The 27565-nt window shown below is 35.8% G+C and overlaps 2 protein-coding genes across 4 annotated transcripts; one reads left to right on the top strand and one right to left on the bottom strand.

The window, feature by feature from the left end:
• The first annotated feature begins 1259 nt into the window (after positions 1-1259).
• LOC132861710 (myeloid-associated differentiation marker-like protein 2) lies at positions 1260-4331 on the top strand. The gene has a single exon (XM_060893280.1). It carries the CDS (start codon positions 2040-2042, stop codon positions 2949-2951), a length of 912 nt encoding a protein of 303 aa, XP_060749263.1. The 5' UTR covers positions 1260-2039; the 3' UTR covers positions 2952-4331.
• Positions 4332-8543: 4212 nt separating this feature from the next.
• On the bottom strand, positions 8544-19740 carry tsen54 (TSEN54 tRNA splicing endonuclease subunit). Of its 3 annotated transcripts, XM_060892635.1 has the most exons (12): positions 19620-19740; positions 17953-18111; positions 15170-15233; positions 14940-15023; positions 14700-14798; positions 11619-11671; positions 11446-11544; positions 10977-11107; positions 10503-10838; positions 10101-10161; positions 9857-9964; positions 8544-8883 (listed from the first exon to the last, which is right to left on the bottom strand). In XM_060892635.1, exons 1-12 carry the CDS (start codon positions 19679-19681, stop codon positions 8736-8738), a joined length of 1404 nt encoding a protein of 467 aa, XP_060748618.1. In that variant the 5' UTR covers positions 19682-19740; the 3' UTR covers positions 8544-8735. The 3 variants fall into 3 exon arrangements, with proteins under 3 accessions (XP_060748618.1, XP_060748617.1, XP_060748616.1); XM_060892634.1 differs by having other exon boundaries at positions 10503-11107; positions 14700-14786; XM_060892633.1 differs by having other exon boundaries at positions 10503-11107.
• Between the last annotated feature and the right edge of the window lie 7825 nt (positions 19741-27565).

Genomic DNA, 27565 nt, shown 5'->3' on the forward strand with positions numbered 1-27565 from the left:
GGAATATACTGCCATTTTACAATTAGATTATAGCTTGTAGTTATATTTTAATTTGGCAAAAACAGAAAAGTTATGCAACAGGCATTTCTCTACTTTGAGTACAAGCTGTAGAATTGCCTCGTGCTTGTGACCTGTAGAGCAAATGGGAATTAGCAAAAATGTTCTAGCTATCTGGCTAGAGCAGACCTCACAAAAAACACACAATGTGTTTTGAACCACATAATTTGACATGAGATATGTTTCAAAAACATGAGTAAATGTAGGCTGTTCAACAAATGTCACATGATGTACACAGTTATAAATAATGCAGTGGATTCCACAAATTACAGGAGTGCTATTTGTGGTACATTACAAAAAGTGTTATATATATAGTTATTTTTGTGCAACTCATTTACTGCAAATTTGACAGGGCACAGTTGGACATAGTTGCTTAATAGATGCTCCAACCAAAGATCTTCAATCATAAATGACTTGATTTGCAGTTTGTCTGATTGTGACTGTCAATGAAGGTCTCAATGTCTCACACATGCAGTGATTTTTTTTTTGCTCCAGTGCTCTACTATAAGGTCACCAGTAGGCATTCTTGCCATGTGTGGCATAACCAGCATTTAAACTGACAATAAATCAGTTTTCTTGATGCTAAAATGAAACATTTTGATTATAGTTGCCAAAAATTTATTCATTAAATAAATTCATTAAAATGAATGGTCTCTAGTTGATTTGTCACTATAAATAGAATATATATGTAAAACAATTTATACATTTTACATATTAAATTGATCATATTAAATTTATCTAGAAAATATTATGTATCTACAAAATAGTTTTATTTTACTTAAGGGCAAAAAATATTTTTTAATGCACTCTTGTTATTCAACAATACTGAACTTGTATTTATGTAATTGGCTACCTTGTTAGCTACACTAAAACATCTTTCCATAGCTTGAATTTTATGTATACAAGATTTTTGGCATTGTAACAAGAAAAATCATTGCTTTGTGAAGAAAATGTCAGTCTAGTGTCAGGGTATAACACTGTGGAATTACATGTTCCTACAGGAAATCACACATTACTCAAATAGTTGAAAAACAATTAATAAGCTAATTATAATAATAATGAATAATATAGAGATCAAAGTAAAGCTTGGGGGGCACGGTGGCTTAGTGGTTAGCACGTTCGCCTCACACCTCCAGGGTTGGGGGTTCGATTTCTATACAAAATAGAAATCTATGGAATATCAAAAAAAATATATATATATGGTTGCCAGTCTTAAAATTTCCCTTTGTTATTGCAAATGTTATATATGCTTTATTTGCATGAACCAGTGCTGTAGTAGACATAAATGCAGTCCTCTAGGCTAAACCACATCCCCGCCCTAAGATAACTACATACACATTTGCCTGACTGAGACATATGTTCCTATTTATAGAGCTGGTGTGGTACAACTCAGTACAAGAGTTTCCTAGCAGATCAAGTGGGAGAGTTTGAAGGAGTTTGAAGGTTTGACGGACACAGAAACAAGGCTATGAAAAAGTTATTAATCTGCTCTTTTAAAACTCTTCTATGGCATGGATGAGGAATCTTCAGTGCTCTTTTGTAAGGGGAACTACATTGACAAGATTTTGAAGATTTTTTTATATACAAAGGATACTTTACTGAACCTCAGGAATATTTTGCATTCACTTCTATCAATATATAGTCAAAGGTATGGCATATTTTTTTAAGAGACAGAATTGACAATATTTTAATATATTACATATCAATATATTAAAATATAACTGAACTTTTTTGTAAAACCCTTGGTTTAAATTATTCACGTTTAGAGAGAAACAAACAACACAAGAACTAAAAATCTGATCCACACACTGAGTTTCAAAGTGTGACAGGAAAGCACAGAATAAGACTGGTAATTAAAGGGCATCTAAAAAAAGACCTGGACAGAGGGCGAGGCTGTGGAGTCATATGTGGAGGCATAGTAACACTGATTCTAAAAGAAGAGCTGTTTAAATCCATCCAGCCTGCACCAAGAAGATCTGCTGATGGATCCCTATGGAGGTCACTACCTGAACCGAGACGCAGTGCTATCTTTACTGGGTGTTGCTCGCATGTGCCAACTGATATTGGGCTGCACCACGATGGCTTTGGTGGCTCACAGCGCAGGCTTCAGTGCCACCTATGGCACCTTCTGCATGTTTGTGTGGTGCTTCTGTTTCGCCATGACATTGATTATTTTTGTTCTTGATGTGGTTCGCCTGCATGGCTGCGTGCCAATCTCCTGGGACAATTTCACTGTGGCCTTTGCCATGCTTTCCACATTAATGTACATCACAGCTTCCGTTGTGTACCCTGTATATTTCCTCGGCAATGAATGCCCGACTGAAGGCTGTGAAGTGCGCAACTATCGCATTGCTGTTACCGTCTGCTCCAGCATCTGTTCTTTTGCCTATAGTGCTGAGGTTCTCCTCACACGTGCCAAACCAGGCCATGTAGTTGGTTACATGTCCACCTTGTCAGGTCTGCTAAAGGTAGTTCAGGCCTTCATTGCTTGCATAATTTTTGGTGCTCTGGCAAACGACAGTGAGTACCATCGGCACATTCCCACACAGTACTGTGTAGTGGTCTACAGTCTATGCTTTGCCATTACAGTGGTAGTGGTGATTCTGACAGTCTCAGGAAGGACGATAGTTCTGAGGCTGCCATTTGACCGCTTTGTGATTATATACACTTTCCTGGCAGTCCTGCTGTACATGAGTGCTGCTGTGGTGTGGCCGGTCTTCAGTTTTGATAAGAAGTATGGCTCTCCTGGGCGACCGGATGATTGCCCCCAGGGAAAATGCCCATGGGACAGCAAGCTTGTGGTGGCAGTGTTCACCTTTGCCAACCTGGTGCTGTACGTCATTGACCTACTGTACTCTCAAAGAATCCGATTTGTCTCACAGTCAGCTCCCTAAAATAGCATTTCTGCTTCTACTTGCTTAAAATAATGTTCTTATACAAGTGCTTATACAAATATAGCCACTAATACTGAGTCATTTCATGTCTCTGAATTTTACGATAGATAGATAGATAGATAGATAGATAGATAGATAGATAGATAGATAGATAGATCTATGACTGCTTCTATGTAATGGAAAACCTGTTATAGCTTTATTTTCATGTATACCTTTCAATTTTACTTAGTAACATGATTAAAATCAGTCAAATCTTGAATTTATCGTTTTTTTTTAAGGTTCTTTATCTCCAGTTATCAAATCCATTGATTTAGATGATTATGGGAACATATGATTTTATAGTACACTTGTTTTTTTTTTTTTTTACAACAAACCAAATTCAAGCTTATTTTTTCAAGCATGTATCATGGTACTGGATGTGTACTTTGTTTCTGAATTCCTTCCACTTGAAACAGGGCCCTTTGTTATACCTGACTGTACATTCATTCATTCATTTTCTAACACTTATCCGAACTACCTCGTCTCACGAGGAGCCTGTGCCTATCTCAGGTGTCTTCGGGCATCAAGGCAGGATACACACTGGACGGAGTGCCAACCCATCGCAGGGCATGATTGTACATTAAAACTATTAAATGTATATATTGTACTGCTAGTTACCTTTCTGGGTTTCACTAATTTAGCTGATACAAAGTTGGACTGTTTGAAGAAAGTAAATGCATACATCATTAATAGATATATCTTTAACAAAAAACTCATGGACATTTTCACTTTTTCAGTGAAAAGTGAATTTCAGACAGGAAATGGTCTATTACAGTTTTAGAAATATTTTAATGAAGATTCATAGATTTCCAACACTATGGTTGACTATTTCCTGCCTGAATTTAGTAAAATGTCTAAAAACAAAAAAATGCCTATCGTATGTATAAAAATATCGTACGATACAAAAATGTATGTATATATTTGGCTTATATTTTTATACTACATCATTTTGACTATATTCAAAATATTTTCATTTTTAAACTTTGCGATGCTTATAGCATACATTGAGACCACTACTCAATCTTAGGAACCAAATTAAAATTCAGCACCTAATTAGCTACCCAGATAAAGGTTCACCAGATCATTACCTACACTGTATCAGTTCCATTTGGTACTCTGATCAGGAGACACTTCAAAGAAGTTCAGGGGCATAAAAAGATAAGCATTGCACAATATAAGATCCTTTTACCATCATTCAACCAGACGCAATTACCATCCAAATAACCTATGTCTGTGATGCTGTACTTTGCTTCTATTCTCTGTATCTTGTTTTTGTGTTTTGTAAAATAAAACAACTGAACACATTTTTCTCTAAATAATCAGTAGTTCTGCAGGACAGTATGAGGCATTTAAAGTGTATTATGTATACATTTAGAAATTTAGGAAATAGATTCCTAGTTAAAGTTTTAGTGAGTTAGACACATTTTAAAAACAACCTCTGTAAGTGAACCTCTGAAGAGGTGAATACTTGCAAGTTTAAATAAAATCTTGGAAAGTATTGGAAAACCCTAATCTTGCATGTTGACAGAAACCACTGAGTTAACTGTAGAATTGTTTCAAATAAGCATTAATTAGAAGATTATTATTATCATCATCTTTGGAGTCATACATATAGATTTAAGTATTAAAAAGTAATAAAACTGCATGACTGGATGTATAAGGCAGGTGAGAATGTTATGGCTGATCAGTGTATGTGTGTGATTATCTATATGTCTGTTTAACTTCATTGGCAATTAACATACAGTGGGGGAGCCACGCTCCCAAGAATTTCACTCACCAAGGCACATGTGCTCTGGTGATGTGACAATAAAAGTGACTTGACTTGGTGCTTTTCATGAGTGGGGAGGCATACCATTTTAGCGGAAAATATTTGGACAATTGCTGGGGGTAAAAATGGTTGTATCAACATGAACAAATATATTAATGGCGAAAAGCAATTTTTATTTAAATGATTGGGTAACTTTGCAATTATTCATTAATAAATTGTACAACATAGTCATTCATTCATTCATTTTCTACCGCTTATCCGCTTACCGCTACTGCGATCTTATAGTCATATGAGTGAATTTTGTATTTGAGAATTTATTATGAAAAATGCATCCAGCATCATTAAATATGGAATAGGGAATGAAGCTAACCCAGGACACAAAAGACTATGTTGTACAATTGTACATCAGCTTCATCGATCTTATAGTCATATGAGTGAATTTTGTATTTGAGAATTTATTATGAAAAATGCATCCAGCATCATTAAATATGGAATAGGGAATGAAGCTAACCCAGGACACAAAAGACTATGTTGTACAATTGTTCTGGTCCTACAACACAATGACTTCCTGTGTTGTAGTGGTGGTTTCAAATCATTTGCACAAGTTTCTTGTCTGTGTCAGCATGAAATTATACTGTCTTCTTTTTCATCAGTATGTTTTTTTGTACTATCATTTAAGTTTTTTACTTTCCACTTTTGCCACATAAGTTTTTTTTTTTCCATAGAATGCTTTTGTTTTCTGTCTAAAGACAGCATGTGTAACACATCTGTTTTGGATCTTTTTTAATATAACATTACGTTATAAACACTCATTATGGCAAACATTCAGCTTCATCAGTTTGTTAGACAGTATGTTCATTCATTCTTCCTTAGTTTCTTTGTATCTATTAGTAGCTCTACGACACAACATATAAACTTGTACAACCAGCAACTTTGATCTGAAGCTAAGGCTGTTAAACATATTGTTAATGAAATTATTACTGTATATTTAACAGAAAATGGATTAAGCATAAATTTTCCGTAGTGTGTGAGTGAATGAGAGTGTGTGTGTGCCCTCCGTCCAGGGTGTATCCTGCCTTGATGCCCAATGACGCCTGAGATAGGCACAGGCTCCCCGTGACCCGAGAATAGTTCGGATAAGCGGTAGAAAATGAATGAATGAATGAATGAATGAATGGATTAAGCATGTAGGTATGTAGCATTAAATCAAGCTAGTTCACCCAGAAATAGTAATACAGTATACACATCAATCCTGTCTAACTGCCAGGGTGAGGAAGTGAATTTTTGATGCAAATTTAGGTATCACCCATAAAATTCATTTATTCAATGAATTTGAAGTTCTTTATACCACCTTATGTAGCCAAAAAAAAGTCTACCAATTCAATTATTTACAGAACTCCAGGGCCATATTCTGAATTCCTTTGGAGTTTGTATGTTTAATCTGAAATTTTGTTGTTTCATAAGATTTACATTTATCAATTCATTCATTCATCTTCTACCGCTTATCCGAACTACCTCGGGTCATGGGGAGAACATGCAAACTCCACACACACAAGGTGGAGGCGGGAATCAAACCCCGACCCTGGAGGTGTGCTAACCACTAAGCCACCGTGCCCCCAATTCATTAATTAATGTAGAATTTCATTAAAGACTTTAAATTCATTTTGATACTCTAGAAGACCCACGGAGGTCAGTGGTTGTGTCTATTTTGGATTCAGTTAAAGTTACCCACATCATTACAGGACATGCTCATAATGGTCATCATGCTATTGATCTCAGACCATTATCTCATCTCATTTAAAATGTGTCTGAAACATAATATATGCTTTTTGCCATATTGCAATGTCAAACATTCTAGATAATGTAGCTGTACTTAAAAGAAAATAAGAACTTAATATGCTGTAAGAAAATGGCCAAATTCCAACAATAACACAATTTTCCCTGGAAACTGTACTTTACTTAAAAAAACATTTAGAAAATGTAATATAAACATAAACAATGCATAATGGAATTTTTTTATATGCAGCTTGCTGTTACCCATACAATAATGCAATATACTGTGTAGCATCAAAAGCAAAGAGCCTGCACACTCAAAGTGGCATGCAGAACAGACGAGGAGCCAACTCTGGACTTTCTTTTCGGGGATTATCCATCTGAATTCAGTATTTTAGGAATAAATTACATGGAAAGGTGAATTATCTGTCTTTTATCTGTCTGCTTATTTCATATTAGCTATAGGAACCAATCAGTAATGTTAGCTTACAGTTAAAAAAACATAAAAAATAGCTTGCGGTCCTTTTTTTGTGCTGTCACTGGCCAGAAACCTGCAGCACTCTGACTTTTTTATTATTGTTTGGTAGGTAAATCTGATTACTGAAATGTTAAAATAATTTAGTTGTTGGTTTGTAGCTAGAAGAATTATTGTCCTTCTATTTTGCAAATTTTTTGGTTTTTTTCCTGTGAGTCATTAGCACGTCTGCTCAGCTTTAGGTAGCTCTAAAATTGTCTGGTGATTTACTTTGTCTTAGTTGTAAATAGAAAAGAAAAAAGTTAGTACATTACAAGTCTCTGTGTGCAGCCTAGGAAACAATTGCTACAATAGCCATTTTTTGTCTGTGTTGATGTTAGTGAATTGTGATAGAACACAATAAACTAAAACCTTTGTAGTTTTGTAAGTTTGTTTTTCTATCTGTCTTAAGTTTTATTGCCTTGAATGATTGCCATCGTAAAATTCCTCTTATGAAGCTAACATTCACACTACAAGGCTTTGAGTTTCCTCCCTGGCCTATAGTCTGTTTCCTAGTTGTGTGCCATGGTGGCTCACAAGGTCAGGAATGCATCAAGGAGATTAGACAGTGGATGCTGATCATACGCAACAGTCACAGGACTTGGTGTGATGTAATGTTTAGAATGTCTAAACTTTCTTGAATATTTAACATTGTTGCTGCATTAATTATGACTGAATTTATCGATAAAAGCATTCTACCATAATTCACACCTTATATGTAGGCTTTTATCAGCTAAAGTGTGCCGTAAGGTTGAAATGTCTTAAAACTGAATATTAGGTCTTACATGCTACACACAACTTCTCCCGCATAACCAACAATGGTGTAGCATGTGTCAGTATGTTCTTACACTCCCCAGAGAAAACTGCTGATTCAAGGCAGGACAATCTGTTAACCATCGATTTGGTCATGGGTGCTCAAGGGTCTTTTGTTTGGTCCAGCCTGGCCATTCTCCAGTAATCTCTCTTAGCCGGTAGATCCTCTGCTCACAGAATGTTGTTTTGTTTTTCTCCCCAGTTCAAATGTTTGATGTGATGTTCATTAACTGAAGCTCTTGAGCTGTATCTGCATGATTGTTTTGCACTGTGCTACTTCCACCACATGACTGGCTGGTTAGATAACTGCACACATGTGCATGCGTACATTTGTTCCAGTAAAGTTAATTTGAGTAACATTAGCGAAAAAAAGTAAATAAGAAAAAATAAATAAAAAGTAAATAATAAATGAAGTAGTATTATGAAAAAGAGTTTCATTTATAATATTGATTCTTTAGGATTTTAGTAAATAATTAAAATAAGGTTTCTTTCTCATTTTTAACACACAATTTTTGTAATCAGTATATATTTTGCCTGAAATTGAGTTGTGGCACGTTGGGTACTAATGATGAGCAGCCAGATCCTAATCATGTGTAAAGACCTGCAGGTCATAGATCTAGATACCACAGTTGATTCTCTTTCAAATATTGAGGAAACAATGACATTTATTGACCTTATGTGAATGTTATTTTATGTACTTTTATTGTGCAAAATATGTTATTTGCCATGCTTATACACATGTGCAGTGTGTTATGAATAAGCATTTGAAATAAAATATAATTACATCAAAATGCTCTTAATAGATATATATGACTATAATAGATATGATGGCTTTGTTGGTTACAATTGGCTTCTTCAATTTAAACATGAAGTCCTCTTAATAGACATCAGTGGGCAGCTTAAAATCTTTGAATGAGTAGAAGGAAATATCTCCATGGTCCACCACTGCAAATGTCATAGCCACGTCTCCACTTTGCAAGGACAGCTTGTTCAAGACATGCAAGTTTGGCACTGGCTCATCAAAACTGTTCAAAAAAGACACAAAGGCTCAAGTTACTGTTGCTGAGTGAAATCACAAAAATTACTTTTCAAGTCAAGAACAAATGTTGCATAGTGCAAGCATTAGATAGTTAGTGTTGGACACTAAACACTTTACATATGGTCAGATTATTCATAATGGATATAAATATTAATAGCATTCAGAAAAACAATGTTAAAACTGGAAATGATTTTTAAGCCAGCTTTTGTCCTTCCAAAAGAAAAAAAAAGCCTTTTTCCTTTCTCTCAGAAGCATGAGTAGAACAAAGTCTTCCCTCAGCTGAGGCATTTGATTATGGCTTAAGGATATGTGACTAGCCCTTTTCCTGTTTGTACAGCAGCATTTCTTCTGTCATAATTAAAAGACTGGGTTAATTTATGGCTTTTTCTTTATTTTTTCATAATCTTTAATAAATGGCAACTATATAAAATGACAGGGCTTTTTAATTTATGGGTGGTATTCATAGTCCCTAACCAAGTACACTAGCATATGAGGATATGATTAGTGACCACAAAACAGGAGGCAGAATATGTGAAGTGGAGACCTCTGTGCCAGAATATAAAATGGCCACACAACCTCCCATACTGGTTGTGGAAACCCCCTGGCTGGCTGATGTTTTTAACAGGTACACTAAATATTTTTCCTGGAAGTGCAACTTAATATTTCACAGTAGACACTATCTCAAAGTGGTAAGTGCAGCATTACTAATAAAATCAGCTTCAAACACAAATTGAGAATACTTTACCTGTCTACCAGAGTATATAAGAGTTGAAACTAAATAATAAATATGAGCTCCGAATTCAGACTTTCAGTTTGAGGAGAAAGCCTTATTTATACATCATAAAATAAAGTGTGTTAGACAAAGTACGGAAGGGTTTAAAAAAAAAAAAAGAGAAAGAGGAAAAAAAGAGGAAAAGGGGGGTGGGGGTCAGATAATGTCAGATACTGTCCAATTTTACCTGCAAACACACAAACGGGTATAGGGCTTTCCTGGGCAACTTTTCTTAAACTCAGTGTCAGGCTGGTAAAGGTTAAAGATGATCCTCCATAGTTCTGAGCACGGTAACCTAAGAGGGAAAAGGCTAAAGTGACATACCATAGAATTTAAGCAGCTGATGCAAAACATCAAACCACTGCCTGGCCACATGTATTAGTTTTCTATAGTAAAACATAATGTCAAGTTAAATGATTATCTTTATGTACCTGGAGTTTTCTGTCAACAAATCATAAGACTGAATAATGTTAATGTGCTCCAGAAGCTCACCTAAACAAAAAGAAATGAGAAGACAAACAATGCCAGAAAACATGTTTACAAAAACCAGAAACATCTGCTTGCATGAACAATAAACATCACCAAGAACATCCACCAGGAATTAAAGTAGTCATTTGTTCTGTAAGCAGTCATATCAAGCTCTAAATATGACACTCTGTATTGTAATAAACACCAGAGCTGATAAACACCTAATACCTAATAATATTTTGATGAGAATCAAATTATTGCTAGAATGCATGTAGAGATTATATAAAAGGGGTTCCTGTAAAGTAATAATACATCTGATCTTATTGGGGCTTTAATATAACTGACACTTCAAATTAAACACTTACGATGTGAACTACATTTTCTGGGCTGAGCAAGAGGCAAAACCTGCTGTTCCCCATAGTGTTTGGGCCTTTCGTTGTGCTGCTTGCTCCTTCTTTTATCCACCAGCTCTAAATACTCGACCCAGTTCCTGCAATGACGCACACGCTGATCATCATTAATGTTGCATCGGTGTTGGTTTTGCTCCCTCTGCCACTCTTGCTTGGACCAAAGTTCCTGCCTCATATTGATATTTCTGTGCCACTGAGCTAGGTGGCACTCTTGTACCTGCAGAGCACCAGGGAGCAAGCTGGGATCAGGAGGGGGCAGGGAAGCACAGTTGGCGTTATATGAGCCCAGATCTGGAAAAAAGATGCAGCTGAAGTCCCAGTACCATACTGAAGGCTGAAATGAATCAGCCTGGGGTTTGCTTGGTATATAAGTCCACCAGTTCCTCCCTGGAGCTCTGTTTAAAGACTGATCCAGAATCAATGTCTCACCCTGGAAGGCTTGTTGCATTTGTAATTGGCCTGGAGATTCCAAGCTGCTGTATGGGACATTGGTTTTAAGTTCACCTTCATGATGTCCTGCAGATACCTCTGGATTTTCAGTACTTTTCTTATTGCACAGTCTAAACAAAAGCAGAATCATAATGTTAAGAGACATATAAATGGAACCTACAAATAACAAAATAAAAAGTTTGTTAGTAAATTAACCTTAATCACCTAAAAAGCCCATTTCCTATTTAATACCCATATGATTTAGACAATGCTATGTAACTGAGAACTGTACAGTGACACATTTCTGGGTACCTCTTAGATTATTCGATTGGTAACTGTCAAAACTTTAGGTAGATTTAGGTAGACAAAACTGAACACAAATTAACAAAAGTGTGGTAAATATCAAGCAAGCCAGATGTGTAAATAAGAGAAAGCATCACTGAGCAGTCATTGGTGAAATGGTGGCTACCTATCACCAGGAATCAGGCTCCATTTCCTCTTAAACAGCTTGTGTAGTCTGTTGTTGGATAGGGGCAGATTCAGCTGTTGTCTATACAAAGATGGCAATCTATCAGAAAGAAGAGACACCTTTTGGAAACTGATGAACAGACATTACATCATTAAATGTGTATGTATAGTTACCTTGTATCAAATCGCTTCACCACATATCCTAGTCTTTTTAAATGACCGAATACCTATTGACGGGAAAAGTTACACTTCAGAAAAGAAATGCAAGATCTTTCATAAGTATTAATCTTTTGTTATTTTTTCCTGGACTGTGGAATATTCTTCTGAAATAATGGATTAACTACTCATTGCAGGGTAGGAGTCAAGTGAGACATGCATTGAAAGTTTATAGACTATAGATTTCTAGCAATTATTTTATTTAAAATCACATTTACGTACAACAACCAAAGTCAATAAGTGCTGTACAGAGTTAATAAAAATAATTGTTAAATGTGCTGTACAAGATAATATAAAACTTAGTTGTGACCCTAAACTATGTGTATATATTGACATATACACATAGTTTAGGGTCACAACTGTTTTATATTATCTGAGCATGATAAAAAATCTGACAAAAAACCCACAAAACAGGAACAAAAGGAGAAATATATAAAGAAATTCTGTATATCAATGTAAAATGCCATTTTGAGAAGCAAGATTTTAGTCTTGATAGAGAAAGCACATATCTCTGATGTCCCTTGGGAGTCTGTTTTACAACCTCAAAGTGTCCAATGCAAATGCATGCCTTCAGCAGAGATCATAGAAGAGCAAATAACTGATTTGAAACCTTGAGAGAGCTGGGAACTGAGTGGAGGCACAGTAGATCAGATTCAGGTGTTTTGTTAATGAATTTACCGTTGTCACTGCCCTTCATTTAGCCCTCACCCACCTGGACAATAAAGACACTTACGTACAAATGCTGCTCATAGACTTTCATACCTGCAAACTCACAAGAGGTGAAATAGTGACAAGGTTCGAAAAAAGTCATTAGAAGTAGAGACGCGAGGCATCAGCTTGATAGATGGTATACTACGCTGCGTCCAAAACCGCCGCCTAAGCACTACTTCGCCTAATTATTGGATGGAAGTAAGCGGTTTCGGACGCAGACCCCAAACTAAAACGGATCTACACGATTCACACAAATGACATATTTTGATTAAAAACGGCGAATTTCGCCGAAAAGCAACTAGTTTGCAGGTATGGACTTTAGTTCAGCCTTCAACACAATCATCCATCAGCACCTGATTGAGAAGCTGAGCCTGCCTCTGCAACTGGATCCTGGACTTCCAGACTGGGAGACCTCAGTCAGTTCAGATCGGAACAGCACCTCCAGCACCACCACAGTGGAGCCCCTCAGTATCAGGTGCTCAGCCCACTGCTGTTCACCTTGCTGACTCACAACTGTGTAGCAATGCACAGACAGAACCATATCATCAAGTTCGCCGATGACACGACCATGGTGGGTCTCATCAGCAAGAACGACGAGTCAGCATACAGAGAGGAGGTGCCTGGTTTAGAGCCAACAACCAATCTCTGAGTGTTGAAAAAACTAAAGTGATGGTTGTTGACTTCAGGAGAGCACAGAGTGACCGCTCTCCACCGAACAATCGACGGATGTAGAGATCATCAAGAGCACCAAATTTCTTGGTGTTCATCTAGCGGAGAACCTCACCTGGTCAGTCAACACCAGCTCCATCACCAAGAAAGCAGCATCTCTACTTCATACAAAGGCTAAGAAAAATCCATCTCCCTGACCCCATTCTGAGTACGTTTTACAGAGGGACCATTGAGAGCATACTGAGCAGCTGCATCACTGCCTGGTTTGGGAACTGCACCATCTCGGATCGCAAGACCCTGCAGCGGATAGTGAGGACAGCTGAGATGATCATTGGAGTCTCTCTTCCCTCTATCATGAACATTTATACAACACGCTGTATCCGCAAAGCCAACAGCATTGTGGATGACCCCACACACCCCTCACACACACTCTTCACCCTCCTGCTGTCTGGAAAAAGGTACCGAAGCATTCGGGCCCTCATGACCAGACTGTATAATAGTTTCTTTCCACAAGCCATCAGACTCCTTAATAACTGAACTGAACTGTACCGAGCACAACACACACATCAACTGTAAGGACTGCGCAGACCCACACCAAATACACACTCTTCCAATATACATCCAGCATTAAATGCTGTTTTGCACACAGTTTCTGCTCTTTTGCACATGCTGTCTCACATTTCAGTTGTTCAGCTGTTTTGCACAATACTTTACATTACCTCATGTAACTGCTGCTATAATACTAATGTGTTCATTTCTGTATTTCTGCACACGAAATATTGGTTGAACATACAGTATTTACACTGGCCAGTGCTGTTTTTATTTACTGTCTTTTGTGTAATGTCTTTTATGTAAAGTCTTTTATCTTTTTGTTTTGTCTTGCACTGTTTGCACAGATGCAATTAATGTGGCTAGAACTACTTACTTAAGTCCTTAGCTCTGTCTTTGTTTTATGTAGCACCATGATCTTGGAGAAACATTGTCTCATTTCACTGTGTATACAAAAGCTATATATGGTTGAAATGACAATAAAAGCTTCTTGACTTGTTTTTGCTATATGAACAGGAATTGTAAGTGTGCCTTGTAGAAATAAAAAAATACAATGTGCAATGTAAACATTGTGTAATCAGTAGTGGTCTATGATGGTATTCACATTTATAAACGTGTTTAGGCAGCTTGGCAAAATCAGCGGATAATATTTGGGTCTGGAAGGGATAATAGAGGACAAGAAGCATGTGGGAAGAGGAGACAGATTGGTGGAGTTGGACAAAAATAATAATAGCAATTGTAATTGAATTGTAATACAAAACATTAAAGACAATTAATTTTCTTAAAACAAAGAGCTATTGAAAAAGTATACTAATTTCACTGCAATATTTTTTTTCTCATCTTCTTACTATGAACACTGACAATTGACTCTACATTTATTTTCTCCATGACCCGAACAACTCAGTAATTTTAGAGAAATACAATCTTCAGTGGCACATTTTTTAAGCCTATAAAATGCAGTCTCTTCCACAACAGACTGACTCTCCAAGTAAATTTAAGAGCTTTTAAGGCAAATTATAAAGGGAAAAAATACAGCTATATGATGTGTGGTCTACTAATGCCAAAAAAGACCACCAAAAGAATCCCCCAAATGTAAAAACACAAACAAACCTGGTACTGAATAAAAGTCACAGTTTCAGCAGAAAGGAAACTTTCATAACCCTCTTGGATGGAGATAGGTAGATCGTGGTAAAACACCTGCACATTGCCCTGTTATATTTAATAAGAGATCAACATTCCATATAATCAACAAAAAAGCATGAACATGCATTTATTTCTTAAGTATAGAATTGCATAAGGGGCCCATCTGGCTTTCAGTCATTATATGCAAAATAATGAGTAAGTACATACACATTCCATGAGGTAAAGAGCCTCCTCAGGAAACAAGCACTGCTTTCCTTGATCAGAATATCCCATTGTCTGCCAAAATTTTCCCTGCAACAGAATTGTATAGTTTATAGATGGTGTCATTACCACGGTAAAAGTGAGTTTTTGTACATTTGTACAAGTTTTTGGACATGATGTTACAAGAAGCATGAATTAACAGTTAACAAAAGTAATTCTTGTACAGGGGAACTCACAGCTGGAGACTTTAGCTTCACTAGCTTTTCCTCAGGGATCCATTCTGCATTCACAAGGTTCCCACTACACATGAGGGGAAAAAAGAAATGAACCAAGAATAAATGAGAAAACAAAACACAATTTTAGATTTAGCCCTGCATCTGTAGAATAACAGCATTGGGTATCAGTATAGCTAAATTAGTTCTGGTGTAACCAGCTGCCATCTACTGTATAGTCACAAATAATTCCACACAGGTGCTATTCAATTAAAGTGTTATGTGATCCAGTGTTGTAATGTAACGGAGTATAAATACTTTGTTACTGTGCTTAAGTAGAAATGTCACGTATCTGTACTTTACTTCGCTATTTAAATTTGTCAACTTTCACTTTTACTCCACTACATTTCCTAGATAAAATGTATATAGCAGTTACTTTTACTCCGCTATATTTCCACTAAGCATCTTCGTTACTCGTTCGTCATTTTTTGTAATATAGTTAATTTTAATTAAGTTGAAATTTCATAGTAAATAATAGTTAACATACAGTAAGTTCAGTGTTAAACATTAGGTCAAATATTGTGTTTAGACAGTAAAACTTTTAATATGATATAAATATTCTTTTCATTAGACATTCTTTTTGGCTGAAATCTAATAAATGTAAAATTTCACTAAAATAAATTTGTAAACCAAATTGTACCATGTAAAATAACTAATTTATTTTCATGAAAAACAACCATTTAACCATGTGTCTTATTACACTTCATACAACCCAATAATAAATATATTTTTTTTTATATACCTAAGAGATTACCAAGAGGAATCAAGGAACATTAATGAAGTTAATTGCATTGCATGGTACAATTCTAGTATAAATAGTAGTAATAATAGCGCCAAATGGCACTGCATGTATGAAGTACACAGTTTTTGAGTATAAATTTGAACAGGTTTTCTATTATACATAAGGTTTCAATTTCAAAATCATGTCAACAAAAGTAATAAAGTTTCATTCATGTATCTCTTTTCTCTTATATATTTAGAGACAAAATTCTTTTGAATGTAAAGGTCAAGAGTTTTCCATTTGAGATGCAGCTCAGTATAACAAAGTGAGAGGGATGTTCTGGGTTTGACATGCCATCTAGTGGATGTTATCTTTAATCATCCAGATGTACATAAAATACAGATTTGAGTATGTGTACAGTGGTGCTTTAAACGTTACTAGAGATGAGCCGGATACTCGGCTGAAACGAGTATCCGGTACAGATAAAGCACTTCTGCCGAGTACGAGTATTATATCTGTGCTCGGATTGAATGAAAATCATCATTGTGTATCTGATTGTGTCAGCGTTCTGTGATAGGCTAGTCACAGCGTCCCTCCCCTACACACATACAGATGTATTGTGTTGCTGTGTCTCGCTCTGCTCACTCACAGTCACACACAGAACAGCTCTCTGTCTCTCCCTCAGTCACTCGGGTTCGCGGGTCTTTTCCGTTAACGTTTAGTGTTTCTTCAGCTTTTTACTTCGGGTTGTAACGTTAATAATACGTACTTACTAACCAGTAGAGTTCTGGTAAACGTGGGTTCGTTCAGACGTGGTGCTTGCTTGGTAGAATGCGACTTGCATTGCGTCTCTGCCTGTCTGAGATTTTTTTCTTTTTTAAACCTTCAGCTGTCTCTAACCAGGAACCAGACACTGAGTGTCTGACACGTTTTTGCTGTATTTCATAAAAACATAAAAGGTAGTAAGCTAGTGTTATAAATATTACAAATTAATTATTACCGGTTAAAGCACCGCCCATTTCAAGACAAACCCCGCCTACGTCCGGGTTAGGCCCCACCCACTCCGAGTACAGATACAGATAATTCATATGGTTAACAGATACAGATACAGATAATGCTGTACTTGCTCATCCCTAAACGTTACTGCTGCTGAACATACACACACAAAACTATGCACTATATATTTACTGGTCTTTAATATCTGTATTTATTTTTACAATAAGCAATGCTGACTTGTGTGGCAGGTTTGGCAAGGTGTGCTGAAGGATGTAACAGGAGAGGGAGATTAATTATTGAGTGAGATCAAATGACTGCCATGTTGCTATATGAGCATATAAACAAAATAGGCTTTCATCATTCAACAGCAATTTCATTCTATAACCTAAAACAGCAGATCATTGCCGATGTGTGTGTATATACAAGTATATATACATTTAAATATGTGTTGACTTGCCAGAATTCATATTTATGATTTATTATTAGATGTTGCAATTACAACAAAGGTTGGTCGGTCAGTCAGTCTGTCTGTGCAAATAATGCATGGTATGTGTTTGTGGCTTAACACTATTTCATGGCTATTTGGATTAAAAACTTGGTTAAAACAATAAAATGTCATTTTTAGAAATCAGGCATAAGGAATATCAAACCACCAAACAACAAGGTTCCAATTTTAATTTTGACATTTTAAATCAAACGATTAAACATTCTTGCAATCCTACTCTGCATAAAGCACTCTGCTGTTGTGTTGAATGTGCTTGACAACCGGAAACATCCAAAAAACAAAGATCTCACTTCCTTAAACCATAGTCATTGAAATATACATGGGATTTCAATTTCGTTCTTGAAACTTTGTAAATTGTTATATCCTATAGGTGGGACACCCTACTTGAATTGAATATGTAATACTAGAGAGACATGGATTACTGCAAACTTACAGAAATTTAGAACATATGCTAAAACATGACTGTATGAAGGTGTTCTTGTGTTGAACAAACTGTGAGTACTAAACTGCGAGAACAAAACTCACACTCGCTCCACTCGTTCCTCCTTCACAAGCACCCAGTGCTCATCAAGGGTCTTCTGCAAACATGCCTTTTGCTGCTCTGACTTGTTTGGTAAAAACTCTTTTTGACCCCTCACAGGAATCTTATGACTTTGGCTCCGACTTTGAAATAGTTCTGATGAACTGTAAGGGAAAACATGGGACAGTACAACATAAATTAATAAAGGGCTACAAGGCTTTGGGTATACTAACAAATTAAACACTCCAAGAAATCACAAATATAACACACAAACTCTTATTGATGGTCAATATTTTATTTCTAGCTCTGACTGCATGCTCAGGGCCTCTTCAGCTTACTCTTGGGATAACAATTTAAGTTCAGTTCAATTTTATGTGCTGTACTGTAGTGGAAAATAAAAAATACAGACATGCCTGTATGTTACACACACTACTGCTGCTGCATATTGCACAAAAGCATAATATTGCACAATATTGTTATTTGCACTAACTTGTACTTCTCACACTTTATGTACATAACTGATCAGTCATATACTCTGTATTCATATTTAATACTTGTACAGTCTATATTGTATAACATCATCTGTATTGTCTTGTATAGTCTGTTTTGTAGTATAGTCCAAGCTAAATGTATAGTATAGTGTTATTTGTTAATGTACTTTTGAGAGTCACAAACAGCTGGAACCAAATTCCTTGCGTGTGTCAACACACTTGGCCGATAAACGTGATTCTGATTCTGATTCTGACAACTGAGCAAAACCTAAGGCAGAAAGACTGTAAGTAGCTGCAGGAAAGGCCTGGCAAAGCATATGGGTTCCATACTTCTGGCAAAATAACTAAAATTGTGCCACTGTCCAAAATACCTATTAACCAAGATTTAATTGTCCGCCCAGGTCTGTGACCTCACAATGAGATACATGTCATATCTAGTATCACTGTCTTTTGTCCTGCACTGTCTTGTTTGTTTTGTCCTGCTCTGTCTTGTCTGTCTTGTTTGTTTTGTCCTGCACTGTCTTGTCTGTTTTGTTTTTGTCCTGCACTGTCTTGTCTGTCTTGTTTGTTTTGTCCTGCACTGTCTTGTCTGTCTTGTTTGTTTTGTCCTGCACTGTTTGTCTGTCTTGTTTTTTTTTGTTCTGCACTGTCTTGTTTGTTTTGTCCTGCACTGTCTTGTCTGTCTTGTTTGTTTTGTCCTGCACTGTCTTGTTTGTTTTGTCCTGCACTGTCTTGTTTGTTTTGTCCTGCACTGTCTTGTTTGTTTTGTCCTGCACTGTCTTGTTTGTTTTGTCCTGCACTGTCTTGTTTGTTTTGTCCTGCACTGTCTTGTTTGTTTTGTCCTGCACTGTCTTGTTTGTTTTGTCCTGCACTGTCTTGTTTGTTTTGTCCTGCACTGTCTTGTTTGTTTTGTCCTGCACTGTCTTGTCTGTCTTGTTGTTTTGTCCTGCACTGTCTTGTTTGTTTTGTCCTGCACTTTAAGACTTACTAAGTCTTAAATAAATATTTATTTTACACTGCGTTATAAACAGGTGGACGACCAAAAACACCTGTTTTACCAAGAAGCCTGTCTACACTCACCCCGTCACTGAGACTTCGTTCTGTACATATGTGTTTAAAACGGAAAAGGGAAGGTTCACATGAGTATAAACAAAAAAAATACTGTCATTAATCTCGCTTACCTCAGCAATTCATTACAAAAATCAACCTGAACAAGCGCCAACTGAGTACCGTTTGCAGCCATCTTCACGTAAACATAGTAAACATGTGCACTAGTGCATCTCAATTCCAGTTCCGGTTGAATATCCGTCGCAACCGTTCTCAAAAACACCTTTTCAACCACTGGGTCCTAGTGCATCCCAATTTCTGTTATAATTCTGTAGCATTTCCACAAGAGGGCAGAATAGAAGCAGCATTTGCTGTCGATAAGAGTAGAAATCAGTTTCCCATTCCAGGTCCGAAGTCTGGCACATTTTTGTGTTTTCAGGCTCAAACAAAACGACTTCAATTCTTGAATGGCTGTTTAGCATAAAGTAATTTGAATATAAAAGAAAGACAAGTTTTGAATTTAAATCTATTTATTTTGACCCAGAAAACACACCGGTACTTTTACCGGTATTTTTCGTCCATTTCGGTTCCCCGAACAAAGCTAATTATAAACCACACTGAGTTAATATAAGCTTTTAGAGAAAGTTGCTGTGTTCGGATTTCTTGTGATGGTCTAGTCCCATTGGACAGAAACAATAACTGAAACGATTGTTCTAAAGTAGTGCACACTGAAAAAATGAATATTTGGTCAGTCAGATTTAAGAGAAATTATAATGTGTATTTTACATAAATATTGTAGAATCTTATCAAATATGAGTCAATTGTATATGGCCTATATTGTATTGGGCAGTTTTACTGCCTCAGTATTAGTGCTAGTGGAACTTGACCACATGAAACAAAGCTTTGTTTCCTTACTGGAACGTCACTCATAACTCAAACCCGAGCCACGTTGGTTGCACTCTTTCCATTTCATTAACCGATCATACACTTGCTATATTTTGCTATAAAAATAATTGTAAATAAATATCATCATAACATTGTTTTACCACCTTTATATTCCAATTAGTCAAAAAAAGTACCATTTGTGATATGTGACCAATATCAGAATCACACAGTTGGCACACACAAAGAATTTGGTTCCAGCTGTTTGTGACTCTCAAAAGTACAGACATAAATAACACTATACTATACAAGAAAATACAGACTATACAAGAAAATGCAGCTGTGATACAATAGATATTATGAGTATTAAATATGAATACAGAATATTTGACTGATCAGTTATGTACATAAAGTGTAGGAAGTGCAAATAACAATATTGTGCAATATTATGCTTTTTGTACAATATGCAGCAGCAGTAGTGTGTGTGACATACACGGATGATGTGATGACTGACAGTTCTGATAATGCAGTACTTAGGAGATGAAGCAGTCATCTGTCATATTCTACATCTTCTCAGAGACTGGTACACCTTGAGAAGTAACTTATAATTAAATTCGTAATAAAATATAAAAACTTGAAATTTAAGGCATAGCCAGCTATACAAATCTTGTTTTCTCAAATGTATGCTTTAGATTAAAAATACAAAATAAAAAGTACTAACCCGTTGTATATAATTATGTCAAAACCACTGTCTCAATTTAATCAAACATGAATACAGTGTATGCCAAATATAAGTCAAGGCCAGTTCTCTAGTAAATAATAAAAGCTATGCCAGATAAGGAGCTTATAATTATAAGAGCAGAAGTGACTAACCCTTTTCTTTTATAATTTTCTAAAAACTGCAAGCTTTCCTGAACTGAAAAACATTTCAATTTTACAATATAATGTCAGCAGTGTCAAGATGTGTCATTATTTGATAATAAAAAATAATCACTGTCAAACTGATATAAGAAATAAAAAAAAAACCTTTGGAATGTGTGGTTACTGATGTGTTTGCAACTGTAAAACTATCTATATTATATTACATCACACCTCACCATGACATCTTATTTTTATTTTGTACTTACTGTACTTTAATTTAATTTACTATTATTAAATTAAATTACTTATTAACTATTATTAACTATTATTTAATTATGAATACAATTATTACTTGACAGCAGTCACAGAGTATATTATCATTTTTAGAGGTAGTAAGATGGAAGGGACCCCATGCAGTTTCTTAAGCTGAATTAATTAATAAATTAACATTAAGTATTTTCTTGAAATAGAATGTAATTGATAACCTTCTATTTATGAATATCTGTTTAACCATTTCTATACATATTTTTGAATGAATGTTCAAAATGCTTCTATAACAGTGGCCCTTCCAGCAAGGACTAAATCCTAATCAACAAAAAAACTCTGTGACCTTTAGACAATTGATGACCATTAATAGTTAAAGTGTTTTATGTAAACAGTGGGCTTGACAGACCTAAAGAGAAAATTGAAAATAATTAGAAAAAAGGTACAATATTGGATTCTCTGTAATAGTTATTGAAAAAAACTTTATTGCACATACTGACTAATTTCCTGAAAAAGCAATTCATTATTCACATTATGTCAGTTAATATACAGCATGCTTCATGTGCCTTTTAAGCTGATAATATTTCACTTCAACTTTAATAAAAGCACAATGGAACTCCAAATTTATTTTAACAGGTTTTATTCTTTTTATTTGGCTAGAGAACGCAAAAAAGGATAATTAATAAATATTCATTATACTTTATATAGAATTGGAGAAATGGTGCACCAGTCAACCTGTATGGAACAATGGCAAGAAAGAAGTCGTTACACAAAAAATACAATCTGAAAGCACATCTGAATTTTTCCAAAAAGCATGTGAGTAACCCAGCTTTGATTTTGGAGAAGGTTTTGTGGTCAGATGAGACTAAGATAAAAAGAAATTTGGCCAAAACTCAAAGGGCTATGTGGTGGCAGCATCATGCTGTGAGGATGCTTCTCATCAGCAGGGAGTGGGCATTTTGTTAGAATTGAAGGACGATTGGATGGAGCAATATTTAGAGAAATGCTACAAAAGAACCTGCTTCAGTCTGCTAAAAAAAATGAAGATTGGGAGGAAATTCACCTTTCAGCAGGACAATGGTCCTAAGCACAAGGCCAAAGCAACACTAGAGTGGCTTAGGAACAAAAAGATACATTTCCTAAGTCCTGAGCTCAATTCTACTGAGAATCACTATTTACAAATTGCAGCACACAAGTGTAACCCAACCAATCTGAACATCATGAAGAAAAACTGGGAGGTGGAGGTGGCCCAGTTTTTGGAATTTCACTATTTCTGTTTGCTGCAAATATATGTTATTTAAAATCTAAGATTTAAACATAAGTTAAAATGCTGTGTCAAATATTCAACTAAATATTCAATTTGTGGCAAATATTTTTCTAAATATTGCATATGTAACTGATGCAATAAATGTTTTGATGTTTCAAGATTACAGGCTTTGTAGCGTTCAATATACCACCCACTGAGATACAATGGGAATCAATCTCTTTTCCAGTGTCACCATTTAGATGATTTAACAAAACACAAACGTCTCCCAAGAGATCCATGAATCAAGATCATTCCACAAAACTGTTATATGTGCCAATTTTATGTGACTTATTCACAGTGTCAATTAAAAAAAACCTGTGCCTCAAAGCATTGGAAATTCCTTTGTTAATGACATCAATGTGAATAGTGGAAGCATTTGACACTTTAGAGGCCTGGGAAACATTAATGTGTGCAAATGATGTGCAATCTGATACTGAAAGTGAAAGAAACATGTTCTTGATAATCCTGACATTTCTTGCAACTGGATTAAAAAAGCTATGCTGTGCTTCAAAATGCCTAATCCATAGAGCAACAAGGTGCACCAAATGTGGGTAGTACTTGGTGTTTAGGTTTGAGGTCGCAATAATAGAAAACCATGAAGTAGATCAACAATACACTAACTGTTAAGAGCTGGAACTTTCTGCCAAATCAACAATGGCAAAAAATCTGAGTAGATTCCATTGCTCATGGGCAGTTCCCCCAATAGTTTCTGTGGATATAAACTTAAGGAGATAAGGTCATGCAGATAAGGTATATACATCTTGTCTGTCCACTTAGAACAAAAAGATGTTATTGCCCTATTAAATGTGAGTAATGTGAAGTTATTTTTCAAATGAATACAACAAAACGGTGCAAGCTCAAAAGGGACAATGCCTTGATTGTGCAAAATATCTGCTGGAAACCAAGTAGTCTCATCAAAATGTGACTGGGTTTTGACAAAATATGGTTGCTTTAAACCATAATAGTTTGGCATTCCATTTTTCTGATGTCTCAAATGTACTTCATGAATTTTTTGGTTTTTCGATAAAATGCCACACTTCTCACATTTGTAGAGAGAAACTGATTTTTTTTCAGCTGTGCAAAATCTTCATAACTAAGACCCAGTGAAACTTTCAACAAAGCGATTCTGCTGATGTATCCAGGTGATTACAAATTTCAAACTCATTAAAATACAATATCAATTAAATGATTTCCTGCATAGATAAGAACTTATTTTCCTTGAAATATACAAAGGTTGGTTTGTATACCACCAAATAAATCCTTTGTTCATTGTATTGTTTCTTTTAGTCTCAGGTATTCTAATTGCTAGCCTGATCCTAGCAATTAGAAAAAACCCAATAGGAGATACAGGTTCCCTTTTGACTGCATGGAGGTAAAAGGGTTTCTATAAGAAACCGTGTAATGTAGTGTGTTGTATGACAATTAAGAGTTTGTTGTATAGTCAAATGACCTCTTCTCCTTAGGATCAAGTATAGATTCTGCACATTCCACAACATTACACTGTTTCTTATAGAAACCCTTTTACCTCCATGCAGTTGAAAGGGAACCTGTATCTCCTATAAGCTTTTTTAACAGCACTAGGCTCACAACTATGATACAGTGCTATTTGAGCTCATCAATGGCTGACTTAAAGACACCTATTTTTTTTTTACTTCAAAAGGCGCAAAGAAAATTTAAGTTCTATATCTTTTTTCCATTTCAAAAAATCTCAATGTATTCTGTCCTCTGCACAACATGCAATCTCAACAAATGCAGCCAAACTGTCCAATGGCTAATACAGACATAACAGCACAGCACTAAAAGGGCTAGGAGGAACACAGGTCCCTGCACAGTATACACTTGCTACTGCCTTGTAACAATTTTACTTACTGATCTGATTTTAATAACCAAAATCTGCTTATTGGCTTATTCCAATCAAATAGTGGTGCTGTTTTTTCTTAATCAGTTTATATATCTATACCCCTGTGTTGAACTCATGATCACTCTTTTATTTGTTACACAACCCAGTACTTAATTATTAATAAACTTCTTCACACTACTCCACACAAATTTATTATACATAAAAACAACATAAAATCATAGCCTATGACGAAACATATAATAGGCTACTGTATAATTTAGCAACAGCGTTAACAATAATACGACAGAACAAATAAAAAGGCTAAATATTAATAATATTTCGTTGCAAAAAACTATTATAGCATAAAAGGTTCCAAAACAGAGCGGCACAAAGTGCTTATGCGCATCTCCAGCGTAGAATGATGTGCTTTAAACTGCGCTTCTTGGAGTCATGGGTGAGTCCACAATGAAAAGTTACTAACAGTTGAAGCACAAAGAGAAGAGACGTTGTCGCCCAGCACCTATAGTGTATTTGTATAGATCCCATTGTTTATTTAGGCTTTTTCCTTGACCGTTTTAAATTCAAGTTACTGTGCGCGTGAATGGCAAGTTTTATTTTGTTTTCTCTTCCAGTCTAGTGATCTAACAGATACCCGGAAGCGATTAACCCGAATTACACCCCACCCGCCGAGAAACATCAATACACATCAGTAAGCCCCTGTATACAAAAGCACAGACCTTTACAGGCAGCATTTTCCTTTTTTTTTTTTTTTTTAAGAAATGTAATTTAATTATGGTTGTTTAGCTAGTGTAAAAAGCGTCTGTGTTATTCACTGTATATCGATATCAACTCTGCTGCTGATGTGATCTCGTGTACAGGCGCATGATCATCCATTGGCCAGTGAGGTCTGGAGTCAGCGGAAAAAGTTGCACTAGAACTTCGTTGATGGAAAGCACTGAGCCTAGGTTGACATTTTACTCGAAATCAGGGATGTGATTCCGAGTACAATGTCAACCTAGGCAACCTAGACATTGTCCACTATTATCCACATATGCCTGCTGTTGGTACGCAAGATCAACTGATTCATTATGTGGCGTGATTCATTTTGGTTGGAGTGACAACCTGCATCCACGGATAAGTGGAGATTGGACACCCTACACTACGCCTTGGGGACAAATGTTTTTGTAGGGAAAAGTTATTAATGAAATCTGGTATACTTATAAAATATATGTTAGTTGTAATTAGTTCTTCTTCTCAAGGGTTTTATTCAAACAAAGTTGTCCAGTGTCCATATTTCCAGAAAAATGAGTTAAATGAGTTAAACACCAATTACGGGGGATATATACGGGGGAATGACGCTAGAGGGTAATACAGTATTTTGTTTTTCTACAGTTTTATTACAATTTAGCATTTTTAGCTAAGATGTATATTTTGATATCTATCAATTTCATATTAATAATAGAACAGGGAACTATTAAGCAAACTATATGAATCTAATTTCCATTCCTGCAGTTGTGTTGGTGCGTCCGCGCATGGGTGCGCTTGAGTGCGCTTGTCGTGCAATCCTAGTTAAGGAGGAACGGGACGGTTATCGCTCTCAATTAATATGGAATGCTTAAATACAAGAAATTACTTGTGCGCTTACATCTAATAATACACAGTGTGAAGTCAAATATTCCTCCCTTAATTGCTTTCCTTAGTTCTAGAATGTTAAAGCGTATTCACTGAACGGATTATTTTGTGTTTGTATGTAGTCGAGGTGGTGATTGCAGGATATTCCCCTCCTTTTTTCTGTCTTTCTACTGTGTCTAGCCTTTAAGTCCTGACTTGTTTGCATTCCTCTCAGTTAATAAGTGTTTGATCCATTGAAGGGTCTAAAGATCACCCCACAGTAACAGACTGGGCATTTCTATTTCTTTTTTTTATAAGAATGAAGAAGAGAGATGCTTAGCTGATAAACTTAAAAAATATTCATGGATCTCCAGTTCACCTATTAACAATAATAATAATTAAGTTGCCAACACATCACATACAATATAGGTTTCAGGTGCCCCCTGTATGCTAACACACATGCATATAAACTCTCGGGATTTTTCAATATGTAACAGTGTATGAGTTACATCACAATATCTCCTAGGATGCATTACACATTAAAATGTCATTTTAATCAGATACATTTATATAGTGATCATGTAATAATTCATATAGTAAAAATGCACCATAAACATTCAAAACAATTTCTATACTATTTCTGTGATTTCTTCTGCTCTGATTCTGTGTTCCAATATCCACAGGATAAAAAATGCTGATTGAAACAGTGATTCCACACTATCCACCACTAGCCCTGGACAGACAGCAAGAAGCCTGTGGGAGAAAAAAAAAAGTTTTGTTTCGCTTCCTTGTCTATTTTTTTCCAGTCTAGTGCTTTAACAGGAGTGCCAGGCACATCACAGGTCTGTGCTGAGGTTAGAGTCCTGAGACTCTATGGCTACCGCTGTGTTAGAATTAGGAAAAGACAAAGCTCTGGCTGGGCTGCTCTATGAGGGGGTCCCACTTTAGATCTACTGTTTGGGCCTTTTGTGGGATTTCTGTCACTACAGCTGCTCACCTATTGACAAGAGAGCCTAAGATATGTAAAGTAGCATCATTTTGCTGTATTCACTCTGCTGAGAAACAAAAAATAAAGAAATGTATTTAAACTTTTATACTAAAGAGAAGTCTAAATGCTTGTTTATTGGAGTCCACCCTATGTACACACATACCTATATATATATATATATATATATATATATATATATATATATATATATATATATATATATATATATATACGTATATATATATATATATACGTATATATATATATATATATATATACGTATATATATATATATATACATATATATATATATATATACATATATACA

This window comes from Tachysurus vachellii, chromosome 18, assembly GCF_030014155.1.
Source record: "Tachysurus vachellii isolate PV-2020 chromosome 18, HZAU_Pvac_v1, whole genome shotgun sequence".
Classification (NCBI taxonomy): domain Eukaryota; kingdom Metazoa; phylum Chordata; class Actinopteri; order Siluriformes; family Bagridae; genus Tachysurus; species Tachysurus vachellii.